This window comes from Gadus chalcogrammus, chromosome 17 (genome assembly GCF_026213295.1).
Source record: "Gadus chalcogrammus isolate NIFS_2021 chromosome 17, NIFS_Gcha_1.0, whole genome shotgun sequence".
NCBI lineage: Eukaryota > Metazoa > Chordata > Actinopteri > Gadiformes > Gadidae > Gadus > Gadus chalcogrammus.
The window spans coordinates 9,019,628-9,042,161 of record NC_079428.1 but is presented as its reverse complement, the minus strand read 5'-3'; the positions used below and the strand labels follow the sequence as shown (position 1 = coordinate 9,042,161).

The following is a 22,534-nucleotide window of genomic DNA, read 5'->3' as shown; positions in this document are numbered from 1 at the left end:
TGTGACGGTTGGGATGTACACTCCAGCAATATCACCTAATCGAATCTATTATGATTATCTTTACTAAAATATATTGTATGATCCAAAATGCTTCAATCGTAACAGTCTTTAGGATGAAGTAATGCATTATTAATACTGTGTGTGTGTGTGTGTGTGTGTGTGTGTGTGTGTGTGTGTGTGTGTGTGTGTGTGTGTGTGTGTGTGTGTGTGTGTGTGTGTGTGTGTGTGTGTGTGTGTAGTCTCGCAAAGCCAGACCAAACTACAGCAAGTAGAAAGTGTGTGTGTGACTTCTTCTTTTGGGTAGGATAGCTTTTAGCGGTGTCGTAATTCCTGATTCGGCGTCGTAATACCTGTGGTGCAGCGCAGCGACAAATGTCACCGCGCTGAACCACAGGTATTACGACGCCGAATCGCTTTCCTCGCTCGCAACAGTGACGTCGACGCGTCGGGGAGCGGAAGGCGTCGCAATTGGTCGACAGACTGTCGTCCACTGTACGGTGAGGGAACCGTGCGAAAAGCAAGACGACTGAAGACACCACAAAAACAACAACCACGGTCAACTCGGACCACAACATTGCCACTTTTGGGGACAGGGAAAGCACAATAAAGATTGCGGGTGAGTGAAATAATTTTACATTGGACTACCGCGTCCTTTAAACTACCCCGCAACAGCAGCACCCTCCCCGGGTGGACTTCTTTGTCCTCCCTTTAGTCAACAACAACACAACACACCCTTTTCGGCTTCGCTAAACGAACGGGACCCCTACGAAAGGGCGGGTGTGTGAAGGGATCCGATCTAAGTCTCATCTATCTCATCACAAACCGGTTATCTCGCCGGTTGTCCCACCTTTGTACCGGCGGACCGGAGGAGATAGCGCACCTACATCGTGTTTACGGTAGTCTCGGGTTTGTTCTGAGTTGTCTCCTGGCGTATTTGAACCATTCCTCTCGTGTTGCTTTTTGACCTTTCTCACCCGGATTCAACAATTAAGTTGACCCCTGCGACTTTGTCTGGATTCATTTGTTATTGGATTGAGGGGATATAATGCATAAAGGCAGGTGGATTCCAGGCTCTGTGTGTATGTGTGTGGATCGGAAAAGGGGTGACTTGTTTTGAAGGTAGAGATCTTGTTATTGATACCCCTCCTAAGGTATACATTTGTTTTCAGATGTCACGATGGCCGCATCGTTTTCCATATCAGACGACGAATCCGAGACCTCTGATGAGTTAGAGGGGCGAGAATTTCCACTTCAGGTACCCAACTGGCACCCTGCCATGAGACCCCCAGGTAAAGACTCCATAAATGGAGAAGTCTAAGTTGGTCGATTTAATACAGTTCTCAAGTTCTGGATTGCTCCATTTCCTTCAACCTTCTTTTGTTGCTGGCTTCATCCTCGTCCTTAAAGATAGAGAATGATATGTTGAATATGTTTCATCCTTCTGACATTTGTATTGTCTCTCTCTAAAGTCGGTTTGAGGAACGTTGTCTTGAAGGTAACATGGCATTCTCCCTCTCCGTCTCCGTCTCTCTCTCTCTCTCTCTCTCTCTCTCTCTCTTCCCCCCCCCCCCCTCTGCTAGTCCTCTTAGGGGGCAGTCGTACTCGGGGGAACTCAGAGTCCCATGTGTCCTACATGGACCAGGAGTTCCGGGCCGGGGAAGGGGAGGACGTGGGGTCCGGGGACGGCACCCCGTTCCGGAGTCGCTCGCAGTCCGCTCCGGCAGCCCTCTGGGCGGCCAAGAAGTACGGCCGGCAGCTCCGGAGGATGAGCGACGAGTTCGACAGCTGGCTGGACAAAGGGGTGAGAATACGCAGGAGGGAAGGGGAGGATGAATGCAGGGAGGGCGATGGTAGCTGGCCGGAAAGAGGGATAGGACGATGACGGGAGGATCATGGGGGAGGAATGGAGGGATGGTTGGACAGAAGGAGGATAGGGCTATGGAACACTCAAGCCGCTACATACACTCACTACCCTGATACACCTTCCCTAATAATATGGTTTCTATAAATTCGTCCACCAGGCCTGAACTTCAATCCAAAGCCTCTTACAGTCGATTCATTCAGATGCAGGTCATGAAGGGGGTAGGGGTTGGATATCTTACCAGAGGAATGCCTTCCAATTAGACTGTGGACTCTGGGGATTGGGGAGCCTCCAGCAAATAGCATGTATGAACGTAAAGGAAACGACCGTTGTGTTGACATGTACCGGTGTTCATCCGCCCCACAACCCACCCTGCAGGAGATGCGGAAGGTGAGGAGCGCAGGGTCGGCCGGACAGATGTGGCTCTCCCGCAGCTGGTGGAGCAACCTCTTCAGCCACCAGGAGACGGAGGTGGAGAACAGCGCCCATCACCCGGAGAACCAGAGTAACCGCACCGAGTAGGGGGAGGCGGGGGGGGGGGTGGGTTACATGGATGGTTGGATGGAGATTTTTCTTTTTTTTTTATTGGGAGGGGGGGTGAGGAAGAGGTCTGACGGTCCGATGGGAGTCAAAAAAACGGAATCTGCACCGATGTTTTTAGAAATGGAAATAATTTGGTGTATTTTTTTGGTGGGGGTGAAACAGTAGAGTAGGTTGGCCGTCCAGAACATACAAGTTCGAGAGGCGTTTCCTTGTATCTGTCTGCGTTGTCAGGACTCGATACTAGTTCACTAACTACATCACTGATGTAGAATTTAGCATCCATCATCATGTTTTTGTCAATCCTTCCCGCAAACTGTTAAATCGCCTGTTATTAGCAAGCTACATAAAGGGGTTTGTATCAACTGTGGCTGAGATACATTTTAGGAATATACAATGAAAAACTGGCTGACCATAATCCCCCTTAATTTAAAAAATACCCAAATAGGCATCCACTGTAGCTATATTATATCTTTCCTTTAAAGTAGAACGTATACCCCCTTAACATTCTAACTGCAATCAGTTGAAAGGAGATTTTATGACCAAAGTGGTGTCTCTTAAAGTTTCCTAGTTTTATTGGCAACACAATCTCAATGTGTTTTGCAAAAAAAAATAATATATATATACATATATAAGACTATCATAAAATGCCTTTTATCTCTCTAGTTTAGTTTAAAAAACAAACAATCTCGACAAGGACAATCACTACTCGGGCTTAACTTGTGATTTCATTTCCTACGGCACTAATACTACTTCAGGGTTAAGAGTTTATCGGACGACTGGCAGGCATAGAAGCACAAGCATCCAGCGCCGCAGATCTGTCTCGCCAATGCCTCCGGCAACCACACAAAGAAAGACTTGAGTCGCTATAAAACAAATAAAGAAATATCGTGTACATAGGATGTTGATATTGTTATAGAAGGCAGGGATTTAACATGGGTGTATATTTTACCCATTCTGCCAAACGAGCAATAGGCAGTGTACAATCGAAAGAGGAAGACGAGAAAGAACTGGTGATGTGATTTTCGGAGAGAGGGAAACAAGTCCAACCACTTCTACGGTAGAAGTCGAGGGCTAGGGGCGTGCGAGAGATGGATGATCAAGTTATTCAAGTTTCTGCTTTTTAATAAAATCATTAAAAAAGTCATGCAGTTGGGGGTTTTCAAACCCTGTGAAAATCAGTTAAAAATTGTGTTTTGTATCGACCTAAAGCGGCATTTGCCCAGTTTTTTTAATTCCCAAAGTCTTGATACAGTACTTAAATATCAACGACTGGTTGGGTTTTTTAAAATAGATCCGCATGAAAAAAATGACATTTATTGAATATAAAAGCATAACCATTTGGATGATTTGGTATTTTTAACAAACGACAGACCAATTTTGAGTGTAGTCTAATTTTTATGAAATGGCACCATAGCTCGCAGAATGGAACCACTTTTTCAAAGTCTAATCAGAGTAAACATTAACTTTGATAAATCTGAGTGTATGCAGAACAAATTGTTATTTTCTTTAAACATGGTTTGTTTTCAATGAGATTTTTCTCACAAAGCCTTCCGAGTAATACCACAAAGACCTGGACTACTGTTTTACATTTGCTCTGAGACACACGTTCTCTCTCGGTGACAATATTCAGCCTATTACAATGGTTAATGTAGACCACTATAGATGCTCGTTTTTATTTAAATTCAGGGTACTACCTTTGAAAGTAAAGCCTTTTCTATCTATGAATCATCTAAAATTGTGGCTTGATTAAATGTACAGGTTTTATATCACTGTTATTAACTTAAATGTGATTATTGGTGACGATGATGGTGAGAAATATTGTTCCATTTATTTGCTGTCTTATTCTCTTCCTCCCCACTTATTCTGTGATTTTGGTTGCTTGCTGTTGCGCAACCCCCCCCCCCCCTCGCTAGCAGTTGGGTTTTCCAGAACAAATTGCTTAAGATGTCAATGTGTTTTTAACAAGAAAAAGTGTCTTTCAGCTGCAGAGAAGCTAGGGCTAGAGGGGATACAATGTAAGCCACGTACAAACAGACCAGCCCAGAACGGAGAAGCCCCTTTTCCTTACCTGACCGCCGGTCACCGGAAGGACGACTGTGAATCCCAAAGCTTTCTGTGCTCTCTGCGCAACGCACTCGGGTCAAGCGCCTTCACATTTGACCCCGATCACCTTAAGCTCCTATGGCTGACTGTCTCACACACACACACACACTAAACTTGTTCAGTGATGTACGATGTATTACGTTCCACCACGGCACTCACACATGGGTCCCTGAACAACCTGCTAGCTAGCTTTGCAACCATAATTTTGGTATTACTTGAATCCGGGGCCTTTGTTTTGGGGGAAGGGGGCTCTTTAATATTTTTCTTTTATGGTTATTTTTTATCTTTTCTATGACTTTTGTAAATGTATTTGATATACCCCAGTGTTGATGCTGGTAGTTCTGTCGTAAACAATAAAGAATTTTATGATTCGTTTTAAGCTCATTTTCAGTTTCCTCTTTTGCTAGTGGGTGTTATATATTCTAAAATGTCAATAGATGAAGGCGTACTTAGATTAAAAGTTAAAATGAACATAGTACTGGTAAATAAGTTAACACTGTCATTCGCTTATTTACGTCCAAACAACTCTTCTGGAGTGTTTCAAGTTGTTTGTAGTAGACTTTCGTGGAAGAAGGATTATAGTTTAAGAACCAATGTTAAATAGACAAACGACCCAATGTAACGAAACGTAAACAACACCATACTGTTTATTCATATTACATCTACATTGACCCTGAGACACTCCTGCGTGTGACATCACCACATGCCACGTTGCAGTAATTGTTATCCGACGCCACGCTATCGGACCTGTCCGTCTCCGCCGTCTTCCTCAAACTGGGTCCTGATTGGCTTCCTCTCTCTGCTGAGGCCGCAGAGCTCTGGTGTCTGTTCTGATCTGTTTACGTAGGTAACACCTGACCCTTCTTGGTCTCCGTGGCGACGTGAGTCACGCCACCTCCGAGGGATCCCAGCAGTACTTGTGTCCGTCGTCCAGAGCCGTCAGTCGCTCCATGGCGGTCGCGTCCAGCGAGAAGTCAAACAGCGCCATGTTCTCCTGGATCCTGGTAGGGTTGGAAGATTTGGGCAGCACCGGGACCCCCTGCTGCACGGCCCATCGTAGCAACACCTGGGGGGGGGGGGGGGGGGGGGTTACCGCCATGCGTACATAAGTGTTGTGTCTTCACTGTATGATCTCAAACTATCAAGACTCCAGGTTCTGCATATTCACTGTGAGGTCGTTGTATTGCTTCACTGTTGGCAGCCAATCCTTTTAAACAAGAAACCTTATCCTGCAGTCAGGTGTTCGCGTGCGTGCATGTGCACACCTGAGCAGGGCAAGAGTGTGTTGTGGCAACCCGGCCGTTGCCAATTAAGTAGATGCAGAGCACCTGAGGAACAGGTGAAGAAGCAGGGCTTAAATAGCCTGCTCCTCCACTCATTCGGGGCTCTCTCAGCCATGTGGCTCGTGGCGGGAGGGAGCAGAGCAGGATGCCACAGTTTGTGTACCTGTGCAGGTGTGTGTGTCCGTACCTGTGCAGGTGTGCGCTCGCAGCCCTTTGCCACCTCCATAACGACGGGGTGTTTGACCAGCTCTCCTTTCCCCAAGGAGGAGTAGGCCTGGAAACACACACCCTGTTCCTCACACGCCCGCCTCAGCTCCGTCTGACACAGACGGGGATGGAACTCGACCTTCGCACAAACACACAAAACTTTGTGTTGCAAGCCATCGTCAATATTAGCACAGTCCTTCATTTACCCCCACTTGTAGAGCAGTAACATTTATGTTCATTAATAATATGCCAATGTATAATATGTCGATGGTCAGGTATAATAGGGGATCACCAGTGTGGTCAATCCCCCATGTCTGCAGCCTAACCTGTAGACCACCTTGGTCAAGATGCCCCCTACCCCCTTCTGTACTTCTGTACTACCGTGTGGCCTAACTACCACACGGTAAACATTGTCTTTAGATCACCGCGCACTGTTTCCCCCCTCAGGTGTGACGGCGCGTGGGTCTGTCGTACCTGCAGCAGGGCCGGGGGGGTCCTGCAGCTCTGCAGCAGCGTCTTCATGTGCGCCGGCGTGTAGTTGGACACCCCGATGGCCCGCAGCTTGCCCTGCGCGTGCAGCTCCTCCAGCGCCGTCCAGCTCCCAGCGCGGTTACCTGCACAGGTGAGAGTCCCCACCCGCTCCACTGAGTGACTCCAGGGCTAAGATCAGCGGGGGGGGGGGGCTACGGCCAGGGGGCTTGACTCCCAGTGGGAAGGTCACAGGTTCAGACCTCAACGTCCACACGTCACCTGTGGGCAGCCTTGAGCGAGATGCCCTCTGACCCCCACCGCCTCCTTAATGACCTCTGAGTGGACTGTAGGGCCCTTTAGACGTCTGCTGAACGACTTAACACTCAAATAAACCTCAGTTGAGTTAAGACTGTAAGAGAGGGTGGGATTCAGAGAAGAAAAGAAAGAAGCACATTCCCAGTGGTTTTCTTTGCTTGGATTATCTTGGGTTCGGTGAAAATGATGCCGGTGAATCACATGTAATAAGGCTGCAGATGTAACTAAAATGGCTTTAGTTTTGCACACATTTGATCTTTTGGTGTCAAAGGTGTCAAAAATATAAAACGATACATTTGAAATCTACATAGAGAGATTATATACACTATACATACTTGAACCGTATGTTGGTTATATATTTGGAAGCACATTCAAAGGTTTCATTTCCACAAATGAGTCTCCATTTGTACATCCCTCCCCATCCTGTTCACCTTGGTTACAGGGGTCGCCCACGGCCACACCCTGGGTCCCGGGCCAGTGGATCAGGTAGAGGTCGATGTAGTCCATGCCCAGCTCCGACACACTGTGGAGGGCGGCCTCCATGGCCCTCTCTCCCTGGTCCTTGGGTCCTAGCTTGCTGTGGATGTGAAGGGATTCGAGAATACATTGACAAAGCCCAACACTTTATATTTTTGGATGCTTTTACTGTTAAACCCTCCGCTTCTCCCTATCCCTCTTTCTGTAAACAAATCAGTATGGTAATAAATGTTTAGTTATTAGTTCTGTCATTTGTAATTATTCTATGCTCTTGTATTTTATTGTGTCTACTCTTGAGTGTTTATAAATGAACTATTATCATTGAATTCTTTATATTCCTCAAATTATTGTTATTCTTATTATAAATAACGTAATATAAATATGAAGTCGGTCTCCCTACCTAGTGATGAAGATGTCCTCTCTGGTCAACCCGTGCTTTGGCAGGAGATCCCGTAGAGCTCGCCCGAGGTCCGCCTCGTTGCGGTAAACAGCCGCCGTGTCGAAGGCCCGGTACCCGGCTTGCAGAGCAGCGTCGACGGCTATGTAGACCTCCTCGCTTCCACACAACTTGTAGGTCCCGAAGCCGACCAGGGGCATCGAAACCCCGGTGTTTAGAACCACAGAGGAGGTGGAAGACATCACGATTTCTAGTGAGTTGCTTCTTCTTCGTTTGATCAGACCTATAGAATTATACAGCATCAAATAAGTTGTTTAATTAATTGTGATATTGAACTGTATTGTTGTAGTACGTAAACTTTGAATTATTAATTGATAAATCCCACAAACCATTGGGGAATGCAGCCTTCAAGTCGTTTACACCGGGCAGTAATCAACGTTGCAGTTTTAAAAGCTTGAGCGTATGATTCGTTTGCTAAATATCTGATTATGGTCTAAAAAAATTACACGCCACTAGAAACATCATCGGGTCAGCTGACTGCTACGTAGTCACGTGATATTTTCCAACAGCTTCGCTGCAGTGCATAAGGGGGCGTGTCGTGTGTACCGGTAAACTCAGAGTGGGCGTGTCTGCCCCGACGGTTAACCTTTTAATAGGTCCAATAGTCGAAGAAAAAGGTGTTGTGGACCAAGGGTTAAACGCATGGACCTAGGGCCTCTACGAATAGTCAAACCTCCTAACCTTTATGCCTTCTTTCCTTAACCTTTGTGGAACACGTCATCGGGTCAAGGAGAGATGAAAAGGTGCTTTCCAGTGATGTGGACGCACCATAAGTATACTCCCTGGAAGTAAGGACAGTATAGTCAATATTAGGCTCGTTTTCTCGCTAAATATAATTTCAGTACTCATTTATCCGGATAAATTAATTAAATACGAGTTATTATAAGGAAGAAAGTATGTAATATGTTGGCTATGTTTTTAAGAAACATATTAAACATCAATTCGGTCATAATAATTCCCAGAACCGAACCGCCGTTTTTTGCTGAAGAGTTTCCCCTTGAATCCGCAATCAGTGAACGTCATGAGCTATACCAGGTCTCCGCTGCCGACAGAGGGCGACAAACTCGACTTAACCAGCAAGCCTTCGGATGGCTGAGGCCAGGTCTGATGAGGACAGCTGTTGGACAATATCACGTGACTGACTACTCAGCCTACCCACGTGGGGGGGGATGATCATGTTTCTTTTCATACCATCATCAGATATTTAGCCAACGAATCTTACATTGAACATTTTAAAACTGTACCGTTGATTACTGCACGGGCTAAACGCCTTGAAGGCTGCATTCCACATGGTTTGTAACATTTATTCATCAATTAATAATTAAAAAGTTTGAATTACGACAGTTGAGTATCCCAATTTGTTGAACAACTTATTTGATACGTCTGTATAATTCTATAGGTCTAATCCAACGAAGAATAAGCAACCCACAATCCATTGAGATGTCGTCCACCTCCTCTGTGGTTCTAAACACCGGGGTTTCGATGCCCCTGGTCGGCTTCGGGACATACAATTTGTGTGAAAGCGGAGAGGTCTACATAGCCGTCGACGCGGCTCTGCAAGCCGGGTACCGGGCCTTCGACACGGCGGCTGTTTACGGCAACGAAGCGGAGCTCGGCCGAGCTCTACGGGAACTGCTGCCCAAGCACGGGCTATCTAGAGAGGAAATCTTCATCACTAGGTAGGGAGACCGACTTCATATTTATATTACGCTATTTATAATAAGAATAACATAAAGAATACAATGATAATAGTTCATTCATAAACTCAAAAGACACAACAATATACAAGAGCATCAAATATCAACAAAACGAATAACTAAACATTTATAACCATACATATTTGTTTACAGAAAGAGGGATAGGGAGGTGAGGAGAGTTTAGCAGCAAAAGCATAACAAATATAAAGTGTTGGGCTTTGTCGATGTATTCTGGATTCCCATAAATTCCATAGCAAGCTAGGACCCAAGGACCAGGGAGAGAGGGCCATGGAGGCAGCCCTCAACAGTGTGTCGGAGCTGGGCATGGACTACATCGACCTCTACCTGATCCACTGGCCCGGGACCCGGGATTTGGCTGTGGGGGACCCCTGTAACCAAGGTGAACAGGATGGGGAGAGATGTACTAATAGAAAGACTTGATAGTGGAAGAAAAACACTTTGAAAGTGCTTCCAAATGTATAATTAATACATGATTGTAAAGTGTATAACATATTACTTTGTAGATATTTTTGACACCTTTTCTCGTTGTTGAATGAAATCAAAACGTGTGCAAAACTAAAGCCATTCTAGTTCCAACTGCAGACTTTTTCCATGTGATTCACAGGCAACATTTTCACAGAACACTAAATAATGCAAGCAAAGGCTACAAATGGGAATGTGCTTCTTTCTTTTCTACTCTGAATCCCACCCTCTCTTACAGTCTTAACTCAACTGAGGTTTATTTGAGTGTTAAGTCCAGGGTGTCTGCGCATCCTTAAAAAGTCTTAAAGTCTTAAATTCATGTTTCTAAATTTAAGGCCTTAATAATTATTAGATTAGTTACAAATGTCATATGCTGCTCTTAAATACTGTAACTCAAAGTCTTAAATTTGTCGGGGCAGCACTATTTATTTTTTTATTTTTCTCGTGCGACTTTTCAGGAAGGACATGTGGAGAGGCTTCTTTCTTGCTAGCTGCATATTTAAACGATTAAATCTTAAATTTGACTTGCTGAAACCTGCAGATACCCTAGTCGTTCAGCAGATGTCTAAAGGGCCCTACAGTCCACTCAGAGGTCATTAAGGAGGCGGTGGGGGTCAGAGGGCATCTCGCTCAAGGCTGCCCACAGGTGACGTGTGGACGTTGAGGTCTGAACCTGTGACCGTCCCACTGGGAGTCAAGCCCCCTGGCCGTAGCCCCCCCCCCCCCCTGCTGATCTTAGCCCCGGAGTCACTCAGTGGAGCGGGTGGGGACTCTCACCTGTGCAGGTAACCGCGCTGGGAGCTGGGCGGCGCTGGAGGAGCTGCACGCGCAGGGCAAGCTGCGGGCCATCGGGGTGTCCAACTACACGCCGGCGCACATGAAGACGCTGCTGCAGAGCTGCAGGACCCCCCCGGCCCTGCTGCAGGTACGACAGACCCACGCGCTATCACACCTGAGGGGGGAAACAGTGCGCGGTGATCTAAAGACAATGTTTACCGTGTGGTCGTTAGGCCACACGGTAGTACAGAAGTACAGAAGGGGGTCGGGGGCATCTTGACCAAGGTGGTCTACAGGTTAGGCTGCAGACATGGGGGATTGACCACCCTGATGATCCCCTATTATACCTGACCATCGACATATTATACATTGGCATATTATAAATGAACATAAATGTTACTGCTCTACAAGTGGGGGTAAATGAAGGACTGTGCTAATATTGACAATGGCTTGCAGCACACGCATGATTACAATAGCATGCTACAGCTAAGTAGCATTTAGCTTCCTGGCCCTTAATAAGTCTTGAAGGCCATAATAGTTTCAAAATGGGGCTCCTGTGTGTGTGTGTGTGTGTGTGTGTGTGTGTGTGTGTGTGTGTGTGTGTGTGTGTGTGTGTGTGTGTGTGTGTGTGTGTGTGTGTGTGTGTGTGTGTGTGTGTGTGCGCAGACAGAGTTCCATCCCCGTCTCTGCCAGACGGACCTCAGGCGGGTGTGTGAGGAGCAGGGTGTGTGTTTCCAGGCCTACTCCTCCTTGGGGAAAGGAGAGCTGGTCAAACACCCTGTCGTTATGGAGGTGGCAAAAGGCTGTGAGCGCACACCTGCACAGGTAAAGACACACACACCTGCACAGGTACACACACAGACACATGCCCCCCTTACTGCAGAATAAGGTTTCTTGATAAAAGGATTGGCTGCCAACAGTGAAGCCATGCAAAGACTATGTCAGTGAGTACGCAGAACCTGGAGTCTTGATAGTTTGAGATCATACAGTGAAGACACAACACTTATGTACGCATGGCGGTAACCCCCCCCCAGGTGTTGCTACGATGGGCCGTGCAGCAAGGGGTCCCGGTGCTGCCCAAGTCTTCCAACCCTACCAGGATCCAGGAGAACATGGCGCTGTTTGACTTCTCGCTGGACGCGACCATCATGGAGCGACTGACGGCTCTGGACGACGGACACAAGTACTGCAGGGATTCCTCGGAGGTGGCGTGACTCACGTCGCCACGGAAGCCTGGAAGGGTCAGGTGTTACGTAAGCACACCAACCAGAACAGACGCCAGAGCTCTGGGACTCCAGCAGAAAGGAAGTTAGTCTCCAATCAGGACAAAGTTTTGAGTCAGACGTTGGATAACAATTACTGAAATGGACCATGAAGTGACATCACATACGGGAGGGTTTTACCTAGATACATGATAGGATATATATATATTGATATGCCTACTGGACTGAGCCTGTCCAGTGGACCGTACCAACTGTTAGGCTTATTTGGCCAACACACATCTGTGTTGGATACTCCCATTTTTGATGGTTTGGGTGTGTTTTGAAATGGCTTAAACAAGCTAATAAACATCCCATCTGTTGGTAAAATTGGTGCTGTACTGGCCTCACATTTTGTAAGAACCCTCACCGAGCAATGAGAGCCAGGATTGGCTTAGGGAAAATGTAGATGTAATATGATGAATAAACAGTATGGTAGGATGTTTAGGTTCTGTTACATTGGGTCGTTTGTCTATTTCACATTAGTGCTAATCCTTACAGAGTGAGCGTTTCAACTTTGACGTTAACCTTTCGACAAACTTCCTTTTTTTCCGTTTCGGAGTTTCCAATTGAATCCACAATCGGTGAACGTAATGAGCTGTACCGGTGGCCCGCGGCCGACAGAGGGCGCCAATATCCACTGAACCAGCGAGCCGTCGGTACTCTGACGGGAGGTCCAGGATAGGATAGCATACGTTCTCTTTTATAAACAGTCATATGCAGATTAGAGTCATTGATGGTCACTAAACGCTTGAATGAATGTGTAAAAATGAAGGAACCACTTATGGAACATGTTCTTCCAAACCAAAGCCTACGATTTCTGAGCAACAAATATAAATTCTAATATTCACACCACATGTGTCATTATGAACTGATTTATATCCATAAACCGCTTGCTGGTGTCATCGTGCAAAACCCCACTACGACTTTCCAGCACAATTACAATGTAATTGAATTACAATTACAAGTGAATTAGCAACGCAAATGTTTTTGAGAGGGCGACCGCCACTGTAGTAACGTATAGTAACTGTCTTCTACAGCACAATATTAATATTGCATTATACTATTTAAACAAGGAGAACCACATAATACATCAAATGCATTAAAGTCAACCGCATTGGTATAAACTCCAGTGTCTCAGAAGTGGGTCGTGAGATTGTGGCATCGCCAAAAAACAACGTAGGACCAATTAAAACCTTTTCTTGCATTAAAGGCTGCGGTGACATGGTCTATTCACGCGTTTTACTAAACGAGAAAATGAAACGGTTCAGCCTCTTATTTTGTGGCGGAGAGGAGAGACTGGCGTGCTTGTTAGGTGAGGATCGGGAGAGGGAGGGGGGGGAAAGAGTGCGAGATTGAGGGGGAGGGAGGGTGAAAGAGGGAGGGAAAAGAAAAAGTTTGTAGCTGGTGGTCTGGAAAAAAGCGTGTCCAGAACACAAGGCAGACTGCAAGCAGCCGAGGATTTAGCCCGCTTCTCATCTTGCTTTCCCCAGTGTCGGTACTCTTTTTTGGGGACGTTGAAGACGCACAGCCCATGGTCTACCTCCTCGCCGAGAAATAAAGTTAGTCGTGCGGAATGTCAAGAGGAAAGGACTCGATCAGTGGAGAGTAACATGTAGCAGCTCCCCACCGGACTCATGGTGAGTTTCCTTTGTGAGATCCGCACGTCTGGACGCGCGCGCGCGCGCACACACGCACACACGCACGCACACACACACACACACACACACACACACACACACACACACACACACACACACACACACATCTGGACAGTAAATGGGGACATTGGCGAATTGTGCCTGCAGTTTTTTGTGTGTTCGGTTTCGCATTAAAGGTTTATTAGTGTATTGAAGATCAAGACAACCACTCTGCATTCAGTGCAATTGTTTCTCAGTTAAAAATCGACCGGAAAAAAGACATTTAAGGCTGCATCAGATCTGCAGATCCAGTCACACTGTCCGTTTGCGTTGCTTGACATTTCTCGCAGTATAGGCTTCAAATCGACGCTAAACCATCGCATTTCAGTGAAAGTAGAGTTATAGCCCTACTTATCAACTAACGAGTGGACTTAGACTTTATCTTTTTCTCATCAACGGCCTTTCAAACTTAACCGAAACGGAACAACTCAGACAGGTCACCCACTAAAACCAGAAGGACTAACAAACATGTGTTAAACACCAATGCAATTAAAGGCTTGCATAAATGAAAACGTGTCATATATTTCAGCCCGTTTAGGGGTTCCCCCTTTTTTATATGGGATAGGGTGGAGCGGGCTGTAGGATGGGAATGGAGAGAGAGGGGGGGGGGGGGGGTTACCGAGGAAGAGGGAGAGATTGTGTCAAAGAGTGGGGGCTACTGAGTGGGAGAAAGTATGGGGTACACTTGGGTACTTTTTATTTAGTGAGTCTGGGACAGGAGCAACAGCGGTTGTACTAGTGATGCTGCATTTTCCACATAGAGAGAGAGAGAGAGAGAGGGAGAGGGAGAGAGAATACGAGAACAAGGGATGGCAGATACTCCAGAGGAGGCAGAACATACGCAGATTCGTTTCTGCGTCCTCTAACGTTTGAGTGAAAAGAGAGAGAGACTGAATGGAAAACAACAGTAGAACACACACACACACACACGCACCCATATTCTTTCCTAGATCATATAATCTCTTTCCTAGATCTAATCTTGTCAGTTATTGATAAACTCACAAGCTCTACAAACTGACAGTCCACCGATATCCAGATGGTTACCATAGTGACCGTTTCACTGCAACGTCTCTTCTGGTCCAAATTTGACTCTTCCATTCATGGATTTACACCGATTTGAGAAGTGTGGCTTTAAAAGGTACACTGTGTAGAATGTAGGGGCCTCGAGTGAAACCGATGTGGTAGAAACATTTTTAATAGTTTTAGTTTTAATCAGTCCAGGATCCCATGAAAATAAAAATCCCCATGTTTTCATTAGCTCAGAGTGAGCCCTTTGAATCTACATGGTGGCGGGTCCTTTCAACAGAGGCCGCCATCTTGCCCTACCATGTTTCGACAGTAGCCCAGGACAGACCAACTGATCTAGATTGATTGCGTTTAAAAGAAATAACATTTTTGGCTAACCAAGAGTTGTAGGGAGGAGGTGGGCTTGTTATCCCCACTGCTACGACCCATTTTGATTAAAGTTGTTTGTACTGTCTTTGGGTAGGGCACACCAGGGAGTTAAATATAAGGGTCCTATAAGCTGAACCCTCGCTCAGACACAGACATTAAAATCACAACGACAGAGATGGAGCTCCACACATCCACAAACCCTGTGGCGTTCTGTATACTGGTCAGAGAAGCTTAACCATCTCTTGGACAAGCCTCATAAATCCAGTGAACACCAACATGATTCTTTCACCAAAATATCATACGTGTTCTGAGGTGAATCTATAATGGAGTTTCACACACTGTTTAATCAGAATGTAAAATAGTGTATCAAATGGCAGTTTGTGGATGAGGGGGATTATGTTAAGGGGTCGGGCATTCTTTAATGCATCCATGTTTAGGAGACCTCCGTTTTGGAGGTTGTTTCCTGATAACTACAAGTAGACTCGCACTGTTATGGAGAGAGTTAGTATGCAAAACAAAACTGTGATACAACTGCAGACGTCATGTTATCAAAAGCAACCTTTATTCAGGAACCGCAGTGCAAGTAAACATTGACTTGTAGCGCTGACTGCTATCGAGCTGCATGATCAATACCCAGAACAGATGGCGATAATTACAGGTCTATGAGTCTAGGAGGACTGTGTAGGAGGACTGTGTGTTGAGAAACACTAACAGGCTGATACCTCCACCATGCCGTACAACGGGTGTATGTACAATACTATTGTGACTATGGAGGACTACAAAGATACATAATTGTTCAAAAAAAAAAGTTGTTTTTTTCCAGAAACGGAAATACCTACCGGCACCTTACACAATTTAGGCCGGTACAGGCCACCGCCGTCGATAGGTGAGGGGGAAGGGTTTTATTCGGTTGGTTGCAATCTTCAACCTCACTACTGGTTGCTTTTATATTCTAAACACTAGACCTTTAAGGTGGCTCAGTGTTTTAACCAAGAGCAAATGGGTAGCTAAGATTGCAAGTCACGCCACATGCACGGAAGAGCGCAAATTCTCCTCCGAGATTGACAGAAATATGTGTGTCTTGCTGTGGCTGGGTCAACCAAGGGATGGCCTGAATACTGTCATATTATGGTATGACTTAGGCTAAATAAGCGAACCATGAAACCGCCGTCCAAATAGTTTATCGCCATGTCAACAAGTCGATCGTGGACACACACAAATGCGTCTCAAAACATTTGACAGTCCATGAGAAAACAGTTTGCTGTCATACAATAACAGAAGTATACTGCACAACGTTAGTGTACCCATCTTTTGAAATGTTTGGCCTCATGTTTGGCCCACTCTCTTAGGTACTGTGGTTCCCAAAAGGGGTCTGACTTGAAATACATAAAAATCTTCACTGTCGTACCCCATCCCTCACTCATCATCAAACGCCCATTTATTTTGGGTCTACTCTATCCATCCCCTTTCCTTCTCTTCCTCTCTTCTATCACTCGCTCACCTGACACACTTTCCATGATTTCTACAGCATTCTCTCTCCCTCCCTCTCTCTCTGTCTCTCTTTCTCTGTCTCTCAAGACTATATATATGTCATTTTACCAGTTCATTCTCTTATCTATCTCACTTGCCTTAATGTCTCTCTCTCTCTCTCTCTCTCTCTCTCTCTCTCTCTCTCTCTCTCTCTCTCTCTCTCTCTCTCTCTCTCTCTCTCTCTCTCTCTCTCTCTCTCTCTCTCTCTCTCTCTCTCTCTCTCTCTCTCTCTCTCTCTCTCTCTCTCTCTGTCCCTTGTTCTCTGAGTTTACATCTGGTTTCTATCATGGCTGCCACTGCTCCCCTTTCCCATCGATCTCCCACCGGTCATTCGCCCCTCTCTCCTTCTGGCTCTCCCTCTCTTTCTCATCCTCTCTCCTTCTGTCTCCCTCTCTCCTTCTGTCTCCCTCTCCCCTTCTGTCTCTCCCTCTCTCCATCTGTCTCTCCCTCTCTCCTTCTGTTCTCCCTCTCTTTCTCTTTCCCTTTTCCTTCTGTCTCTCCCTCACTCCTTCTGTCTCTCTCCGTCTCTCCTTCTCTATTTCTCCCTCTCTTTCTCCCTCTCTTTCCCTCTCTTTTACTGCACTACTTCTGTTCCTCTCTATATCTCTGTTTCTTTTCCCATCTTTTCTCTCTCCTTTGTACTGTTCTCAATCCTCTCTCCCTCTATCATCTCCTTCTGTCTCTCCCTCTATCTCATTCTGTCTCTCCCTCTCTCCCCTTTCTGTCGCTCTCTTTCTCTATATCTCAGTGTCTCTCTACCGCTAATGTTTATTCCTTTATGCTGTGTCTTTGTCTGCCTCCTATTTCAGAGGTTTCCTCTCTTTCTCTCTCTCTCGCTGTCTCTCCCTCATTGACTTAATTGGAGTTGAATCAACAGGAGATATATTACAGATGGATGAAGTTAACCATGTATTTGTGCTGCAATAGACACACACGCACACGCACACGCACACACGCGCACACACACACACACACACACATTGACCACAGACATTCTCACTTCTTACTGACCTCTCTCTGCATTCATCCCAATCTTTCTCGCCCTCTGTTTCACTTCTCTCTGTTCCTTTCACATACAATACGAGGGAAATACAGGAAGCTTGAAGGAAGAGGGACTCTGATCCTGTCCGACACACACACGCACACGCACACACACATCCCACAACGCCATCTTCTATTGGTAGCATACCACAGGCCTTAATTGTGTCTGCGCAGCGGAAATACTAACCAACTCATTCACTTACTTTGCTTGCTCATTAACTACATCAAAAGAGTAACCTGGTTTCAGAATGGTAATTAACTTACTCCATATCAAATCAGTGTCCTTTGTTCCTAAAGAGGTTTGAGACCACTGTGGAATTTAGACTCAAGGGGACTTCTAGGTTCTAGAATCTTGTAATGTCTCTCTGATGGCATCCTGTAACTATAGAATAGCCCCCAGACAGGACAGGAACACTAGCAGGCCGATGTCATTTCCTCTGTATTACCAATTGAATAGAGATGGATAAGACAGGACTGGTAGCATGCTAATACTATTCCTCTGTATTACCGAATCGAATAGCACCAGGACAGGACTGCTAGTATGCTAATGCTTCCCTGCTATTAACCAATAGAATACCACCAAAATATTAATATATTAACCAATTGATTAGCTTATACCTTTTAACCAGTGCTATTTCTCTGTTTAAACTATGAAATAGCACCAGGAAATAATAGCTAGCATGCTGATGTTCTCAATTAGCCAAAAGGCTTAAGTGGACTCAGGTGAGGTCAGCATCCACTGACAATTGAGTCCAACATCAAACAAGTTCCCTACTGGCCGTGCTGGGACATGACGTGCGTCGGACGCACTTGAGTCCGACTCAAGCGTCAACTCCTTGGATTACACTGGGAGACGTTCAGAGCTAAAACAGGCCCACCCCTTTGGTTTGGCGGTGTATTCCACCCCCTTCACCAAACCCCCCATGGTTGTTATGCTTTACAAGGGCTCAATATGTTGCTGCCAGGGGGCCAGATGGCTGTTTTAAACCCCCCTGTTATTACCTCTGACCTCTGATCGCTCTCCCCATCACACGCCGTTTTACTGGCCCTCAGTAGGCCTACCTCTCAGGAGCAGGGGCTAAATAGACTTTAAACGTGTATTTAGCGTTTGCATTTATTGATTTATTCATTTAGTTTTTCGCTCCAAACACTAGTGTCAAGGAAGGCAGAAGACATTCAAGGCACACTTGAATGTTCAACTTTCAATGAATCTCCTTAATTTAATATACACTATTACACTAATGTACACTATAAGCCAAATATTGGCGGTTATTGCACAAAAGTCACCTTTCTGCTCCTATTTGTTTGTGTTAAGTGGCATTGGTCTTCTTGGACTTATGGAGTGTCGTGACCGGTAGACTAGATCCTCAGCAGAAGTGAGGATCTGGTCTTTGGCGTAGCAGTCTCCGTTCATGCTAGCTCCTAGCGTGCTGTGTGCCGGAGTTTAGATGCGTCTGCCAAGCGCACAAATCTGCTGCTACGCTGGAAAATGAGGCAGTTGAATCCGACACTATCCCACGCTTGACGCCAACAACAGGGTGGATAACAGTCGCTCTCAATTGGAAGCAGTTGGAAATAAAAACACAAAAATAAAATGTTTGTAGGCTTTTAAATCAAAAAGAGATGTGATTGTGGCGTAGCATCAAACAGCTGGTTACAGTCAAACTGTTGCGAATAAAATAACTAAAAGTTTTTTGTTTCTTTTCAGGGGTTGGTAGGTTATAATTCTTAACTGAAACACTCTCAACTTAACTGATAAACAGTCAGTAAGGGGTACGCCACAATCATGTTTTCAAAGTTGCTTTTACCCCTATTGTGTACCTGCTCCGAGTTGTGTGTGTTTGTCTCCCCAAACTGTCAAGCCTGTCGTCCACGTAGAGTGGATATGTGTTGTTTCTCTTCTTCTTGTTCTAAATTAGTTCAAATGTGCATCCTTCAGAGACGTTGTTAAACTGTAAAATGGCGGCCAGGCGGACCCGGGCCAGGTTAGGTTGAGTCACGGCCCCATACGTCTCTAGGTGGCCGGTGTGTTTTGGTTCAGTTCGGCGATGACTACCCTTTCCTTCCTACTTTAAATCCAACCTTCCGTTGCAAAATCCTTCCGTTGGAAATTGGGATTATTCTTTTTTTAATATCTTTCCACCATATTGTTTTTTTTTTTTTTAAACATTCCTCAATGGTTGCACCCTTTCCATTCTTTTGTTTTGGACCTTTCCACATTGTCAGAGATTGGTTAAAGAACCATTATATTTGATCAAATATGTATTTGACAAGAACAACAATTTATATTGATATGAATCGAAGAAACTATAGCCTGTCTTTTGACTGCTTGTTGAAATTACGTCAGTGGTCCCTTACTGAAACACTGAGACACTGAAACACTGAAACTCTGAAACACTGGGCTCCCAGTTTCCCGCCCACGAGACCCGAGACCACTCACTTCCTCCTGCACCTCCCTCTCTCTCTCTCTTCAACTCTCCTTCTCTTGCTGTATCTCCAACTCACTCTCCCTCTGCCCCCCTCTTCCTCCCTTTCTCTCTCTCTCTCTCTCCCTGTGTCTCCCCTTCTATATCTCTCACTTTCTCCCTAACTCTTTATATTTCTTCCACTGTTTTCCTTCCATTTTTTTTCCTTTTGGGGGTTTTGATTTTTGCAGTTGGTCGCCCAGGACATCTGTTGGCGAGCCAATAGCCGCTGTAATTGTTGTCAGGTGACTTGTTGTTGAGGTGAACCAGAGTATGAAGAGTAAACAACCGAAAACGAAGCCCCACACCAACAAACACAAACAAAATACACAGACAGCGATAAAAGCAACAGTTCAGATGGCGCTCCGAGCTTGAGAAATCCAGTACAGGCCACTAAAGGCTCATGGGAGTTTGTAGAGGAAATGTTGAGGCTGGGACGACTTTGGGAAAGAAAAAAGCATTGGGGAGAGAAAACCATTGCGGGTTACTATGACGACAACCCAGTAGAAATATAAACAGTGTTGCATGCTCCGCTTTGTCAGTCCGCACACCGCTGGCAGGATGCAATAGTGTGTTTGTGTGTGTGTGTGTATATTTCTTTGCATGTTTGTGTATATGTTTCTATCAAGTGCTTTTCTTTGAGTGGATGTCTGTCTGTGTGTGTGTGGGTGTGTATTTCTGCGAATGTTTTTGTTTATGTTTCTATCCAATTATTTAGTGTGTGTGCGTGCGTGTGTTTGCACTTATGTTTAAATTCTGTATGTGTCTTTTTTTCTGTCTGTGTGGGCAGCTTTAGGTTTGTGTGTGTGTGTGTGTGTGTGTGTGTGTGTGTGTGTGTGTGTGTGTGTGTGTGTGTGTGTGTGTGTGTGTGTGTGTGTGTGTGTGTGTGTGTGTGTGTGTGTGTGTGTGTGTGTGGTCCTGTTGGTTCTCCTGACTCAGCCCTCTCTGTATATCTCTGAGAATCTAAAGGGGAGTTCCAGCGCTAGTGATAGCATCGTCTGCTAACCATCTTCCCTCCACACACACACACGCACACGCACACGCACACACACACACACACACACTCTTAAACAGTGCTGTAGTTCAATTGAGAGCCATGTCTCCTTGGTGAAGGTCAGGGTCTGTTTTTGTAAGCGCTAAAAACGTTCCCTAAAAGCTACTCTATCTTAGCGAGTAGCCTTATCAGATTGTGGGGTTTTCTACGGTACAGGTGGATTTCAAGACTTCCTGGTTCAAACGCGACATTGTAGTGTTTGTGAATATATATATTTTAAAGTTTATTTATAGCTTATTTATGTGTGTGTGTCTATTAGTGTGTGTAGTTGTTTTTGTGTATGTAATACGTATGTAATATGGAGGTAATGTGTGTGTGTGTGTGTGTGTGTGTGTGTGGGGCGTTTCTGTGCACGTGGCTGGAAGTAGTAAGTGTCGGTGACATGACAGGGTTGACTCTTTTCAGTGTTGGGGGTCTTTGTTCTGTGGGGACCCCTACTGTTAAAGAGGCCCCTGGCACTCTGTTTAACACTCCCCAGACCATATGACAGGAAGACACGTGTGTGTGTGTGTGTGTGTGTGTGTGTGTGTGTGTGTGTGTGTGTGTGTGTGTGTGTGTGTGTGTGTGTGTGTGTGTGTGTGTGTGTGTGTGTGTGTGTGTGTGTGTGTGTTTGTCCGTGTGTTTGTCATTGTGTTTGGATTTCTTATCTTTGTGTATGATTTTATGTCCACTTGTGAGTTAATTAGTGTGTGCACATAGGTTTCTTTTTTATATTTGTGTGTGTGTGTGTGTGTGTGTGTGTGTGTGTGTGTGTGTGTGTGTGTGTGTGTGTGTGTGTGTGTGTGTGTGTGTGTGTGTGTGTGTGTGTGTGTGTGTGTGTGTGTTTGTCCGTGTGTGTTTGTCCGTGTGTGTGTTTGTCATTGTGTTTGGATTTCTTATCTTTGTGTATGATTTTATGTCCACTTGTGAGTTAATTAGTGTGTGCACATAGGTTTCTTTTTTATATTTGTGTGTGTGTGTGTGTGTGTGTGTGTGTGTGTGTGTGTGTGTGTGTGTGTGTGTGTGTGTGTGTGTGTGTGTGTGTGTGTGTGTGTGTGTGTGTGTGTGTGTGTGTGTGTGTGTGTGTGTACCACATAAAGTGTGTGCGTGTGTGTTTAATGGAGACACACTGTCTGCCAACAAAAACACAGACATTGCCGAGGTCAGCCAGTGTTCAGTAATGTATTAACACTTTGTCTCTCTCTCTCTCTCTCTCTCTCTCTCTCTCTCTCTCTCTCTCTCTCTCTCTCTCTCTCTCTCAGGGATCAGAGGCGGTGGAGGACTGTGTCCAGGGGGCGCTCTCCTCTCTCTACCCCCCCTTCGAGAGCACCGCCCCTCCTCTTCTCTCACAGGTACCACCAAACACACACACACACAGACACACTTATAATCTCCTCTAGTTCTCAAGTGGTCAAGTTGTCACGTGTAGCTCAGTGT

General features: G+C 45.6%; 4 protein-coding genes across 5 annotated transcripts in view; 3 read left to right on the top strand and 1 right to left on the bottom strand.

Moving 5' to 3' along the window:
- The first annotated feature begins 459 nt into the window (after window positions 1-459).
- On the top strand, window positions 460-4,823 carry LOC130369906 (bcl2-associated agonist of cell death-like). Its single transcript, XM_056575509.1, has 4 exons — window positions 460-616; window positions 1,170-1,289; window positions 1,581-1,801; window positions 2,240-4,823. Exons 2-4 carry the CDS (start codon window positions 1,178-1,180, stop codon window positions 2,381-2,383), a joined length of 477 nt encoding a protein of 158 aa, XP_056431484.1. The 5' UTR covers window positions 460-616; window positions 1,170-1,177; the 3' UTR covers window positions 2,384-4,823.
- On the bottom strand, window positions 4,377-8,226 carry zgc:101765 (uncharacterized protein LOC450036 homolog). The gene is made up of 6 exons (XM_056575508.1): window positions 8,047-8,226; window positions 7,661-7,940; window positions 7,215-7,360; window positions 6,472-6,611; window positions 5,978-6,136; window positions 4,377-5,573 (listed from the first exon to the last, which is right to left on the bottom strand). Exons 2-6 carry the CDS (start codon window positions 7,897-7,899, stop codon window positions 5,394-5,396), a joined length of 864 nt encoding a protein of 287 aa, XP_056431483.1. The 5' UTR covers window positions 7,900-7,940; window positions 8,047-8,226; the 3' UTR covers window positions 4,377-5,393.
- On the top strand, window positions 8,106-12,771 carry LOC130369904 (uncharacterized oxidoreductase YtbE-like). The gene is made up of 6 exons (XM_056575506.1): window positions 8,106-9,009; window positions 9,117-9,396; window positions 9,669-9,814; window positions 10,683-10,822; window positions 11,341-11,499; window positions 11,709-12,771. Exons 2-6 carry the CDS (start codon window positions 9,158-9,160, stop codon window positions 11,886-11,888), a joined length of 864 nt encoding a protein of 287 aa, XP_056431481.1. The 5' UTR covers window positions 8,106-9,009; window positions 9,117-9,157; the 3' UTR covers window positions 11,889-12,771.
- Window positions 12,772-13,286: 515 nt separating this feature from the next.
- arhgef40 (Rho guanine nucleotide exchange factor (GEF) 40) overlaps window positions 13,287-22,534 on the top strand; it is a 39,124-nt gene continuing 29,876 nt past the window's right edge. For both annotated transcript variants that reach the window (XM_056575502.1, XM_056575501.1), the window contains exons 1-2: window positions 13,287-13,573; window positions 22,360-22,449. In XM_056575502.1, coding sequence (XP_056431477.1) covers window positions 13,571-13,573; window positions 22,360-22,449 — 93 coding nt within the window. In that variant the 5' untranslated portion in view covers window positions 13,287-13,570. The remainder of the gene's footprint in view (window positions 13,574-22,359; window positions 22,450-22,534) is intronic.

Excerpts from the sequence above, each read along its gene's own strand:
- LOC130369906 (XM_056575509.1), top strand. The coding sequence starts at position 1,178 with ATGGCCGCATCGTTTTCCATATCAGACGACGAATCCGAGACCTCTGAT. Across the intron at positions 1,290-1,580 it reads CCCTGCCATGAGACCCCCAG|TCCTCTTAGGGGGCAGTCGT; the intron begins GTAAAGACTCCA and ends CCCCTCTGCTAG. Across the intron at positions 1,802-2,239 it reads ACAGCTGGCTGGACAAAGGG|GAGATGCGGAAGGTGAGGAG; the intron begins GTGAGAATACGC and ends CCCACCCTGCAG.
- zgc:101765 (XM_056575508.1), bottom strand. The coding sequence starts at position 7,899 with ATGTCTTCCACCTCCTCTGTGGTTCTAAACACCGGGGTTTCGATGCCC. Across the intron at positions 7,361-7,660 it reads GAGGACATCTTCATCACTAG|CAAGCTAGGACCCAAGGACC; the intron begins GTAGGGAGACCG and ends TCACATCCACAG. Across the intron at positions 6,137-6,471 it reads CCCCCCCGGCCCTGCTGCAG|GTCGAGTTCCATCCCCGTCT; the intron begins GTACGACAGACC and ends GTTTGTGCGAAG.
- LOC130369904 (XM_056575506.1), top strand. The coding sequence starts at position 9,158 with ATGTCGTCCACCTCCTCTGTGGTTCTAAACACCGGGGTTTCGATGCCC. Across the intron at positions 9,397-9,668 it reads GAGGAAATCTTCATCACTAG|CAAGCTAGGACCCAAGGACC; the intron begins GTAGGGAGACCG and ends TAAATTCCATAG. Across the intron at positions 9,815-10,682 it reads GGGGGACCCCTGTAACCAAG|GTAACCGCGCTGGGAGCTGG; the intron begins GTGAACAGGATG and ends TCACCTGTGCAG.